Source organism: Heloderma suspectum, chromosome 2 (genome assembly GCF_057233095.1).
Source record: "Heloderma suspectum isolate Gila_16-S chromosome 2, 16-S_ref, whole genome shotgun sequence".
In the NCBI taxonomy this organism is placed as follows: domain Eukaryota; kingdom Metazoa; phylum Chordata; class Lepidosauria; order Squamata; family Helodermatidae; genus Heloderma; species Heloderma suspectum.
The window spans coordinates 96,331,992-96,344,427 of NC_139459.1; the positions used below are offsets into that span (position 1 = coordinate 96,331,992).

The window sequence follows — 12,436 nt, forward strand, 5'->3', positions numbered from 1 at the left end:
TGATAGCAAATAATTTTGCAGGCTTCCTATCATTAAAGTGTCACTGCTAAAAATTGAGGTTCAGCACTTCTTGTGCTAAATTGTATTTTTTGGAACATCACCGCATACCTGGTTCTTACATTTTTGCTACATTTCTCTCAGTGATAAACAGGTACACAAGTGTTAGCCTCCGTTTGTATGCTGCAACATAAACCGTGGAATGAAGTAGTGGTGCGCAATCTAGGAATGCATGCACATGCGCGCACACAACATAGGCATATATTATTCTCTGTCTGCACACACACGTGCATTTTTGTATCTAGACATAGGTATGAGAGACGGGGAGCAGAAATGATAACAGCTGCCAAATTGGATGGTGGGGGTGGGTGGGTGGGATTGTACATCCATCAAGTTTTTCTGGAAGTACAAGTTACTGCTTGCCTTTTTAAAAGTGCGGTTTACTGCTCCAAGAGATGTTGCTTTTTACTGATCCTCTGCCCAGCCAAAATGTTCAGCCTAGATATGTGTCCGTTATTTATTATTATTTTACAACAGTTGCATACCCATCACTAACGTTTAAAACCATTAAAATACAGCATCAAATGGAAAAGAAATGAAAACAGCAGAAGCAAACTGTTAATACAGCAGAACTAAAAACATAAAGAAGATTTTAGGATTACAAGTTAAAACGTCTGGGAAGATAGAAAAGGTCTTCACTTGATGCTGAAAAGATTGTAACAAAAGCACCAGGCAAACCCCTCTGGAGAGAGCATTCCACAAATTGGGGCCTACCACAAAAAAGGCCCTTTCTCTTGTAGCCGCCCATTTGGTGGGGTCAGCCAGACATAAGGACTAACAATGAAATCCTAACATTAAAACAGCAATTAATTACTACAAAATTTAGTTTAAATTGTGCCTTAGACTGCTGACAGCTTTGCTGGCATCTACATCACTTTATTAATGAAATCTGTAAATTATAAACTGTTTAGATGCATTTCAGCATTGGGATTGCTGATTGGGATTGCAGAATATGCAGAGTCATCTTCCCCTCACCCCCTGCAGGCCAAAACAGAGGCAGACCAGCTTAACTGAAGGAATACCCTGCCCCCAGGTTGGAAAGACTGTAAGCAGGAGAGGTTGACCAACATCTGGCTGAGTTTGCAGCCCTTCCGGGTATGAAGTTATTTCTGGGGACCAGTCGCTGTTCTCTATTATCTCTTCTCCTCCTCTTCTCCTGCCTTACCCTTCTCTTTATTTTCTTCTCTAGCTGTCTACCTCTTCCCCATCTCTTCCTCCTTTTTTCTCTGTCATTCTACGTCCCTACATCTTTCTTCTTCCATTCATCTTCTTCTAATACAATATTTTAAAATGGCAAACTAATTTGCATCTAAACATTTTGCTTGATAAAGATACTGTCATCTCTGCCTCCCTGAGTAGAGCTATATTAAAGCCCCCCTTCATCTATTTTGCCCCCAAAGGAACAAAGGACGCAACAGAATTTCAACCAGTAAGATTTTATTAGCTCCACTTAGTTGTGTCATGAAGGGGGAGCCTTACATTGTCACACTTGAGGGAGGGAGTCTCTTTGGCACCCAGGGCTTCCTCCTTAGTGCTCGGGGGGAGTGGGAGTTCTTCCTCTGTTACTTTAACTCATGCTTCTTTAGAACACATGCAGTGGGGTCTTCATGCCAAGGCCTTCCTCATCAGGCTGCCACCTCTGCCTCAGAACAGGAAATGAGAACTCCCTGCCCCCAATGCTGGGCTGCTCCCGTCTGCCTCTGTACAGATGTCATTGTGAGAAGCTGCCTATTATTGGGGCAGGAATGGCCAGCAAGTTGGTAACTAGGGACATCTGGCAAGATGGGGTACAAGCCTCTCAGACCTTTTGGCCTCTACTTCCTGCCACCACATTTCTTGCCTGGTTATGAGTCTTGCTCCCAGGTTGGGAATTTCCTCACTTCCTTGTCTTCCCTGCTGCTGCTAGGGTGTTCTTACATCTCCTCCTCTTGGCTCCAGCCTAGGCATCTCTTCTCCAGGGCTGGGTATCTCTTCTCCCATGACCATGCCATCAGGCCTTTTAAAAGGTGGCTATACCTCCTTCTGACCGCTCAGCCTCCAGTAACCTGAGAGGAACACAAACTGACCATATGTGACATTAACACTGGGTGCCAGGGCTCAGAGCCATTGAAATGGAGCCTCCACACAGTCAGGAGGGAAGACCTGCCAAGAGGGAAGTATCAATGGATCCTTACAGATAACCAATTATATTTTACTGCCAAGGCACAGGGTGTGTTTTTGCCCTTAGAACCTCCTCATCTCTTCCCTCACTCCAAATTAAAATCACATCAACTCTAAAGGCATTGCTAGAGCAAGCTTGAGATCTCTCTACCTAGACTTTGGGATTGTAGCTAATATATACAGTATGAACATATCATATAGTATGTATATGACTATACAGAAGAAACCTCCTTATACATGCTTCCTTATTATACGTTTAGCACACAATCCAGCCAACATGAAACACTTCTAAATCCCATTGGTTTCAATGTAAGTTGAAACCAATAGGACCCAACAATTCTTAATTTTGGCTGCGTCGCACCCTTACTGTGTGCCCCAATGTTTTCTACCATCGTCTTGCTCCAAGTGGGCCTGGAGGAGGAAGTGGGGATGAAACCATCACATCACCTGATGGAGTCCGATTTGAATGTCTACAAACCCTCCTCTGTCATACCATCTTTAGATTACACAGACATCATGAGTTCAACGTCAAATCAGCTTGTTATTTTTTTTCTACCTTCCCCACCTTCCACCAATATGCTTTTTGTAACATCTTGCTTGATGAAGAGATCTCGATACCTCAAAAGCTTGTACATTTTTTGTGAACTTTTGGTTGGCCTAATAAAGGTGTTACATTAATACGGATTTTGAAACCACCATCAGAATAACCTAAATAAATAAATACTGTTTTATTTAAACGTCATATCCAAGGCCCCATTCCAGACAGTTAAAGAACTATAACTGTCCCCGATTTTATTATTTATTTAAGATATCTGTATAGTGCCTTTCATAATATTTATTCCAAAGAGCAGAACACTGCACATTACTGCCTGCATTGTAAGACAGATGAGAGTGCACACTTACATTAAAATATGCATTGCAGATGGGAATTTAATTCGTGACACAATCTCATATACAGTTCTGCATGTAATCAAAGCAACTGTATCTAACATCACCAAAGGAGGTTCTCTTGAATCTGGGCATGCATATCTAGAATGCAATACGGTAGTGTTTCTAGATAGTGATGTTTTGTTTCATTTCTGTATCGCCCAATAGCTGAAGCTCTCTGAGCTGTTCACAAAAATACACATCACAATACAAGATCATAAAACATAAAATTAGATGATCACAACAGCATTTTGGCCACTGTAGTTTCTAAATAATTTATATAAAACTATATTTTATATAGTTTTATTAATTTCTAGTACGTTGACAACTATTTTTATTTTTCCCCAAATGGGCTACTTAACCATTAAGAGTTGGATAAGTAGCAGGAATTCAAGAGGTCTATTTTTTTCTATTCTCCCTGCAGGGAAAAGCTTGACCTGCTGAATTTCTACTTGTCATAACAGCTACTAAAGAGACAAGATCCCTGTTCAGGGCAAAAAGATAACAATACTACCTCTAGTTAATGCACACGAGTTCTTTAAGAAGATCCTAACTCCCCCCATACACACAAAGGGAAAAACCACCCTATCCCCACTCCAACCAATTCTCTCTCTTTCATACCAAATTCTTTCTTTCATACCAATTCTCTCTTTTCCATACCAAAGCAGGCTCATTGACAGCAACATAAGGATGGTCCCAAAGAAAGTTTTGTGACTGGGTTTGATTTCTGAAAAGAACAACTGAAAAAGAGTATGGCACAGCAAAGAAAAATACTGACGCTCCAACCACAGCATAATGGGGTCTTCTCACAGTAAGCCCCTGCGCTTGAGATGAAGATTACATCTTTATTTCCACCAAAACAAGCCTTCCAACAGGTGGAGAAGGTAAGACAAGGGAATCACTTGGTTTTCCCAAGTGGCCAAATAAATCTAGAGAGTCCACGTATGCTCTGTCCACATCCTACTTGCTCCACTGCTATTTCAAAAGGTACAACCGCCCCAAATGCAGCCACGCTATCTCACTCCCACAAGCACAGAAGCCACCTAAATCACTCAGTTAGCCAGCCAGCCTCTCTCTCTCTTGCACACGCACACACGTGCACACGAAGACACTCGGGAAGTCTCATTCAAAAAGGGAGAGGAGAACTCGGGGTCATTGCATGAAGCTGATTGGTGGGAGATTCAGGACAGATAGAAGGAAGTCCTTGTTCACACAGCACATAGTTAAACTATGGAATTCTCTACCACAAGATGTAGTGATGGCCACCAATTGGATTGGCTTTAAAAGGGGGTTAGCAATTCATGGAGCATAAGGCTATCAATGGCTTCTAGTCCTGATGGCTATGTGCTACCCTCAGTATCAGAAACAGTATGCCTACATACACTAGTTGCTGGGGAACATGGGTGGGAGGGTGCTGTTGCACTCATGCTCTATGTGTGGGTTTCCTGTGGGCAGCTGGTTGGCCACAGAATTCTGTGTGAACAGAATGCTGGATTATATAGACCTTGGTCTGATCCAGCACAGTACTTCTTATGTTCTTCTAGAGCAGTGCTTGAATTATAAAGGAAGAGGTAAGGATCCTTGAAGGAAAGCCACAAAACAATCCCCAGTTTTACACAATTACTGCATAAGCCTTCTAAAAACAGTACCTCAGTGGAATGATGCAAAAAGGGGGAAGACACCCTTGGACCTCCTATAATTCAAGCAACTTAGCTTCAGAAACTCTGCCTTTCATGAAGCTGCGCCTGGTGTTTGGTGACATATTTCGGACCCCTCCCATCCAAAAGGCATTGTGGAATTTCTGGCCTTGGCTAATACAACAAAGCAGAAGGCTGTCCATTCTTTGAGGCCATTTTATTGTACACACAAAAAAGGCAAGGTAGGCATTTGATAAAGAAAAATAAAATTCCTGGGAAGGCAAGGGGACCAGCCTCATTGTGCAGAGAAATCCCTGTTCCCTCTTCTTTCAGTCTAATAATAATAATAATAATAATAATAATAATAATAATAATAATAGGAGTGCACACACTAACTGAATTGGTTCTGATGTTTTGCAACAACGATCCAAAGATCTGAAAATCTTCCTTCTTCCCAATTCTAGTCAGTTCTGCCCTGCCCCCAGATACGCCACAGCAAGCAATCAGTTACAATGGCCCAAGTGGAGACATTTTCCATATCATGATGTGTGTATGTAAGATTGTTTTTAAAAAATCAGATCATGTTTCTCATACAGTATTTCTGATTTAGGACTATAAATAGTATATTATTCCAACAGTGTATGTGATCTTGCCTTTCTTAGGGCATGCATAATCCAGGAAAAGCTAGTCAAGACTAGCTTGTCCCATTTATTTTGATCAGAATAAGTCATGACTAACTTTAGCTTTATTGTACCTCTAATGTTTAAAACACAGCAGGCTACTACACTGGGGATCCACACTGACTTGGATACAGAGTTCCTGTGAGGGAATTTTCACCGATTCCTCCTTCAATCCACCCAATGCCCTACTCTAGAGGTTTGGGAGTTCCTCCAGCCCAGTATGGGATGTGGCACAGTGGAAATTGATGAAAATCACCTTCCTTCCTTCCTCTGGCAAGAGTGTCCAATGAACTGTAGTTCTGCAAATGGAAGTAGCTCTTCCATTTGCAGAAGAGCAACTCAGGTTCTAACTCATTGTACATAAAACTATAACCTTACATGGAGAGACAGAAGAAGGGGAGCGGGAAGGACCACTAATATTGTGCAATTGAACTGGATAACACCAAACAAAACTCATTAAGTGCACAAAACATCTCAGTGAAGAATCTGGAAGGAGCCATTAAATGAAGCAGTAAGTAAGAGCAGCTGGGAAGAAAAACTCTAGAATATGAACAATGACCAATTACTAAAGCTTCTTGTTAAAATTGTAATAGTTAAGTTTCTCCCCCCTCCCCCGACCTGCTCCCCTAAACACATACTTCCCTCCATCATTTTCCTCAAAAAACATTTTTTTAAGAAGCATGGCTAATATTTAACTTGTGTCAATCTGTCAGTAATTTTGTATGGAACATGACCTGTGAAAGAAGTCATTATAAGTGTTTCATTCCATTAAACACAACTAGTTTACTGTCAAGAGAACAACCCGTCTCTCCATGTTTCAGGTTCACTTCGGCATTCCACATTTAAATCGTATGGATCAGTGGTTTGGTTCATTTACCAATGAAGGTAGAATATTGCAAAGTTAACAAGGTGTTTCATTAGGTTTCATGAAATTCTAGTATCAGGCTATGAAGGATCTATCTACACTGTACTAGAAATACATGTTCACAAAGTGGGATTCCTTTTGATCAACTCCCTGCTACTCCTGTATCAGTCCTGTGTATCTTTTAATCTACAAAGAACTGTACTTTCTTTCACCCACACTTCTATTTATTTATATCATTTTATACCCCATCTTTCTATATTAAAATATTCTCAAGGCAGCATGCTTCTTCAGCAACCCCAAGATTTTCATATAAATGAAGTACTATTGTTTCGTAGACATAGTTAAAAAGGTGATGAAAATGGCTAGGAAGAGCTATTTTATGCTCTGAAATGCAAATTCAGTGAAAACAACCACCTACCTACTGAGGAAAAGCCCTCCTACTTCCTTAATAAAATTAAATGCCTTTTGTGAAATAATTTATTTTCAAATTTCTTCATTTAAATATACACACCTCTGTAGGACATTTAAATTCGTTTGAGATACTAGAACCCAAGTATATCAAAACAAATTTCTTTGCAAGCAGCTAGCATGGATATATTTATTTGGGGCAGTTTATAGTTCACAATAGCACAGAGAAGTTAAAAGGAAGATTTTCACCTGAAAACTTCCCGAATAGTTTAGAAACAAAACAGAACGACACATTCTGGACCACAAGATGCAGCCACACTGAGTGAAAAAAGAAGTTGAGTTATTTTTAAAAACAAACCCCAGAAATCAGAACAAACCCATGCTGATACTTTCATAACTTACATTTTTAAAAAGATCTGACCTTTTGCAGTTTATTTTATTCAAAGAATATTTATATAGCAGTAGTTTTATTAGGTAATGAAAACTAATTGGGAAATTATTCATCTTCTAGTCTCCCCACTGGAGCGTAAAAGACATACAACAAATGTTATTCATGATTCTACACAACCCACTCTTGTCTGATTCATCCTCTTCTTTCTAAGGGGCACTTCAGAGGAAATAAAGGTTACTCTTTCCCATTTATATTTTTTAATTGACTGCTGGTATTTTCTTGTGGTCAGAAGGATAGGAAAGAGCGCTCAAAATAGCCTATTAAGAAAAAACAAGTTACAATCAGACCTCCCCCTACAGTGCTGTCAGCAATGATCAGACTGCCCCTATTTCCTTGTTAAAAGACAGAAGCATAAATGAAGGAATATCTTCACTACAGACTGATTATTCGGCAACCCTTCTCCACATCTTCACTCAGCAATTTGAATTTTAATGGAAGTAAATGGAATAATTAGCATTTCAAACTGTATTTGATCCACTGCATTTTTTGAGAGAGACTTTTATGTGTATTTGATACACAAAAGGAAAAAAAGCATTTGTGAGTGGGCAGAAAAAGGGAAGGCATGGTGGCACCATCTTCATTAGAATGACTTAAACTGCTTGCACTAACAGAATAATTACAGATGTGAATCATGGGCTATTCGTGTTTTTTCTCAACCAATTGTTTCATCTGCCTTTAGAAGCAAAGCATTAGAAGTTTTGGGGTTTTTTTATTAAAGGAAGGCCATTAAATAGTGCTACTGAGTTTGTTATATACAGCCTCTAGTGTCCAATATGCAGGAGGCAGATTTTTTTTAGTCAAATATGGACAGTAACGTTTTGTATTAGGTTTAGTATACAACTGAAGAGATAAAATCTTACCCCAGTTGATGCCACTGTTGAACCCACCAGTCCTTAAAACAATCAAAGGCCAACTGAAATGTGATGGTATATAGGCACTATGAGTCATAATGTTTGATGCGCTGTTCCTTAACAATATTTACTTGGCAATAAGACTTGTGACTTTCAACGGGGTGTCCAAACATATGTGATTAGGATGACAGTCTTGGGCTAGTCTCCATACCAAATCCCATGTACAAGTTCAAAGTCCTTCTTTATGGTCAGATTTTCCCTGTAGGGCTGTAGCCCCTTGTGCTACAAAATGCTGCTCCAGAAGGATTCCCCAACCTTTAGGATGAGCTTTTTAGGGTGTGAGCAGCTGGGGTGGGAAGAAAAAAAAACTCTATATACACAAACAGAACACTATGTGCGGCCCTTTGGGTCCTGAGTGTAGAATACAATGACTTCACAGCAACATTACCCAAATGGTATTTGTAGAGGTCAAAGGGACATGCTGAACTGGAAGAGAAGACCATCAAAGCAGTATGTTAACTTGAGGATAAGATGAAATACTTTAATTATTCCACTGTTCGTTAAAGCAGATGTAATCAAAAATTGCTTTCACAAAGCGTGATGGCAAGCTGGGCTAGGCCAACCTATTTGCGACCTAATGTGCCTATGGTCACATTCATATGGGGCTCCTATACCACATCAGTCTCTAGTTTCCAAGGTCCACATTCTAGTTTTCCCCTACAGATGTTCTTGAAATGAGCCCAAAGCAGCAAGCACAAAAGGGACAAAGAATGCTCCCTGTGGAAATAGTCAGAGACTATAGTCCAGGGCAGGGGGCACTCACTGGCCATCTTTGGAGCGCTTTGTCATGTATCTCAGGGCTTCTGCAGATATTACTTTTGGCTTCTTTCTTCACTTAGAGAAGGCATCCAGTACCATCAGCAATATGATATGTGAGCAGAAAATAATCAGATCTGAGGGCCAATATGTACAAATATATTTGCCGTGGTTGATGGTTTGCTGCTTTTGGAATGTTGTTTGCCATTTTTAATGTTTTATTGTATTTTGAAGGATAATTTGTACTGTTAACCATCCTGAAAGCTTTGGCTTGAGTGATGGGTTGCAATTTTGAAAAATATAAATAATATATCAAATGCAGGGTTTACAGAAACAGCTTCTACAAATCCTGCATCTTATGCATCGTCCGACTTAGTCTTCTGCTATGGCAACTTCCACATCATCAAAAGGGAAATTTCAGACTGTGGACATTGCTACAGCTGATATCTCAACTCACACCTTACATTGTTCATGAAAGTAGATATCTCTGGTGAGGAAAGCAGGAGCTGAAAGTAACACTGGCACAAAGTCTTAGTCATATGTCTGGCAAAGTACCCCAAGGATGAGATTCTTCTGTCAATTTAATAGCCATTTTCAGAGTTTATGTTCATTTTTAAGAATTTGAGTTAGGAAAAATGAAAGTGAGAAATGGCCAAATGGTCAATAGCATTGTGAACAGGTTGTCAGCAGGCTTCAACTGCCAAGTCTATACTGTAGGGGAGCAGCTACAACAAAGGGCCAACTTGACCAATTTGCAGCAGCACAGATGATACAGATTGCCAAGTCCATTGGTGTCCAATATGTTTTTGACTCGCTGAAAGAACTAAACTTAACAACAAAAAACAACCTTTGGAAAAAAAGAAAGTGAACTAATGGGAAAAAAAAGACTATTAAAGCTAAAATGGAAAGACCACATACCCCAATGATTGCGTTCAGTTCTGCCATGGTCACTTGCTTGGCACGTTCCACAGCCTGCACCACTTGTTGCTGGTGCTATAAATGAAGATCAGAAACAGAATAAAATTATTTGCTTTCTAGTGAATTAAGTACAGAATTTCCTAATTCTTTTTCTCCTCTAAAAATAAGCTTTTAAAAAACTCTCTTCAGATTGCATGCAGGTTTGAAATAATGTGTGCCTTAAAGAGCAAGAATTCTGGGTGGATTTGTAAGATAGCAAGAAGTGAAGGTTTATTTTATCCAAACCAAGTAATTAATTGGAATTCAACTTTCATCTCACTTCCCAAGAGAGAGAGCTCTACTCCGAGATAGGCAACAACAACATACCAATCTTTACTCAAGAGGACAGTACTGTCCTGGACCGCAAAGACCTTTCTCCAGATTTAAGCCAACAGAATATTGCGAATGAAGTGATGTATTTGAAAAACAAGATGTGCATTTGGGCACTCACCCACCACACTAGTTCCTTGTCAGAAAAGCAAATGTTAGTCCCCGTTTTCTCTATGATTTGTGGACATGGTTTGCTTACTTTTGATATAGATATCCCAAAACTTGCTCCAGCCTTGAATTTATTTACGTCAATAAAGGGGTTAATCCAGAGTTGAAGCAATTAAATGCAAAGAGAGTAGAGAGAAATGGGAGTGCAAGAACATATGGCTTAAACACCCTGGCCTTTTGTCTGTATGTAAACAAGCTAAAGAAAAGTTTGCTAATTCAGGATTACCACTACAACCCTGGTTACAGAAGACAGACAGACACTGGCATGTTTCAAAGATGCTCAGCTATAGGAAGACATTCTCCCATATGAAGGCTCCATTCTCCCATATGGGAGACAGAACACTGGTTCACATTTCAATCAAAATGTTAAAGAATTTGACTATTTTGCTCACCAAAGCCGTGAAGGTTAAGGCTGCGATTCTAAACATGCTTAACTGGACGTTACACTGTGAAAAATATAAATAGAACCTTCAGATAAATAAGTGAGGTTTGGACTGAGATGGGCTTACCTGTAACTACATACTCTATTGCTTTAGCTGTCATGGCTTCCCGCCCCCTGCCCTAAGAAACTGTCAAGAAACTATAGTTCTCTGAGGTTACTGAGAGATTGGTTTTAGGTACCTCTGGCCTCTACAAAGAACTACATCTCCCAGGGTTCCTCGGTTGTAAGTCATGACAGTAAAATGCAATTTGTTTCATAAAGATCAGGTAGGGAGAAAATATGGTAAAGATGAAATAACGGTGCTCAATTCAGTAAGTTTGAAACTGGTTCCGCTCGTTACTATTTCACCCAAAGTAGTGAAATAGTATTATTTCACACTAAGTAGAATTGTGCACAAAACAGAACTGAAGGCTTACTAGATCAGAATACCACAAGTCTCTCATTTAGGGAAGTGATTCACCGAGGGTTGGATGATGGTCCAAGGAAGGGTGGAATGCAAGATATTCTAGCCCTATGCTCAGAAAGAGTATCTTGCAATGAATTTCTAAATAAGTGGTTGGTAAACTAATACAAGAGACAGGATTTTCCTTGAGCTAGCTACAAAGTCAGAAGACACCAGCTTGTACAATCATCAACAACAAAAGTATTAAAACGCTCAAATGTCCCATGTGGAATGGTGTCCTGTTGTCTTTTATGAAGAGAAAGGACTTTTTGTACACAGGGGGGCAGCTTGTACAATCAAAATAAGCCAATGTGGCTTATTTAAACCATGGAGCATGCAGTGTGATCTCCATAATCACCGCCCAGACACGGCTTGTTGTTTCGCCTGAATCCAGGCAGCAAGGCATGTTGGAGCGGGAAACAACTCTCCAATAACCCTATGACTAGTCAGGCAGAGAAAAGGAAGGGGGAGCTGCTACAAATATCAAGAACCTCCTGTATCATAACCTACACAGGCAACCAGAGGGCTGCAAAGATCAGTACCTCCTAACACCTAAAATACTAGGCCTGATGACTGACACCTGGTTTGCTGAAGAGACCAGGATGCAGGTTTCTCCTCTCATGTGTGCTGTTTATAAGACCTGGCTATGGCCTCCTCTACCCCATTTCCATCACTTTCTAATCATGGCATTGTTCTTTTCCTCCTTGTTATTCTCTCACCCTTCAATTTGCCATTCTTAACTTACTCCACCACTTTGGGGATTCTCGTTCACTTCCTTTCTAGACCCAGCTCTCCAGCCCCAACCTCTGGCTGAAGGCTGGGCTTTGTTTTGGCTCTAGCTTTGCCAGACACCAGGGTGGAGTCTGGTATTGGGCGGTACAGAAATAAATAAATAAATATTTCTGCACCACCCAATAGCCGAAGCTGTCTGGGTGGTTCACAAAAATTAAAACCACAGACTGCAACATAAAACAATATAAAATATAAAAGCTTAAAACCACAATATAACAGTACAACAAGAATAAAACCTAGCAGCAATGCAAAGATTTAAAATACAGATTTAAAACACCAGAGCTAAAAGATTAAGAAGCTAAAATGCCAAAATACTGGGAGAATAAAAAGGTCTTCACCTGGCGCCGGACGGAGAACAACGTAGGTGTCAGGCGAACCTCTCTCGATTCGCTTGAAGCTGGAGGTGGGAAATGGAAGTGTGTGGGCTGAGGGGTGCCTTTTGCTCAGAGCATC

At 40.2% G+C, this 12,436-nt stretch overlaps 1 protein-coding gene across 7 annotated transcripts in view; it reads right to left on the reverse strand.

Moving 5' to 3' along the window:
* LOC146352515 (transducin-like enhancer protein 4) overlaps nucleotides 1–12,436 on the reverse strand; it is a 166,179-nt gene that overhangs the window by 87,346 nt on the left and 66,397 nt on the right. For 3 of the 7 annotated variants that reach the window (XM_084834242.1, XM_084834239.1, XM_084834240.1), the window contains 2 exons: nucleotides 9,771–9,845; nucleotides 6,984–7,052 (listed from right to left, as the gene is read on the reverse strand). The exons of 2 other annotated variants lie outside the window; for them this stretch is intronic. In XM_084834242.1, the coding sequence (XP_084690368.1) occupies nucleotides 6,984–7,052; nucleotides 9,771–9,845 (144 nt within the window). The remainder of the gene's footprint in view (nucleotides 1–6,983; nucleotides 7,053–9,770; nucleotides 9,846–12,436) is intronic. 2 more of the 7 variants (XM_084834244.1, XM_084834243.1) reach the window with 1 other exon arrangement.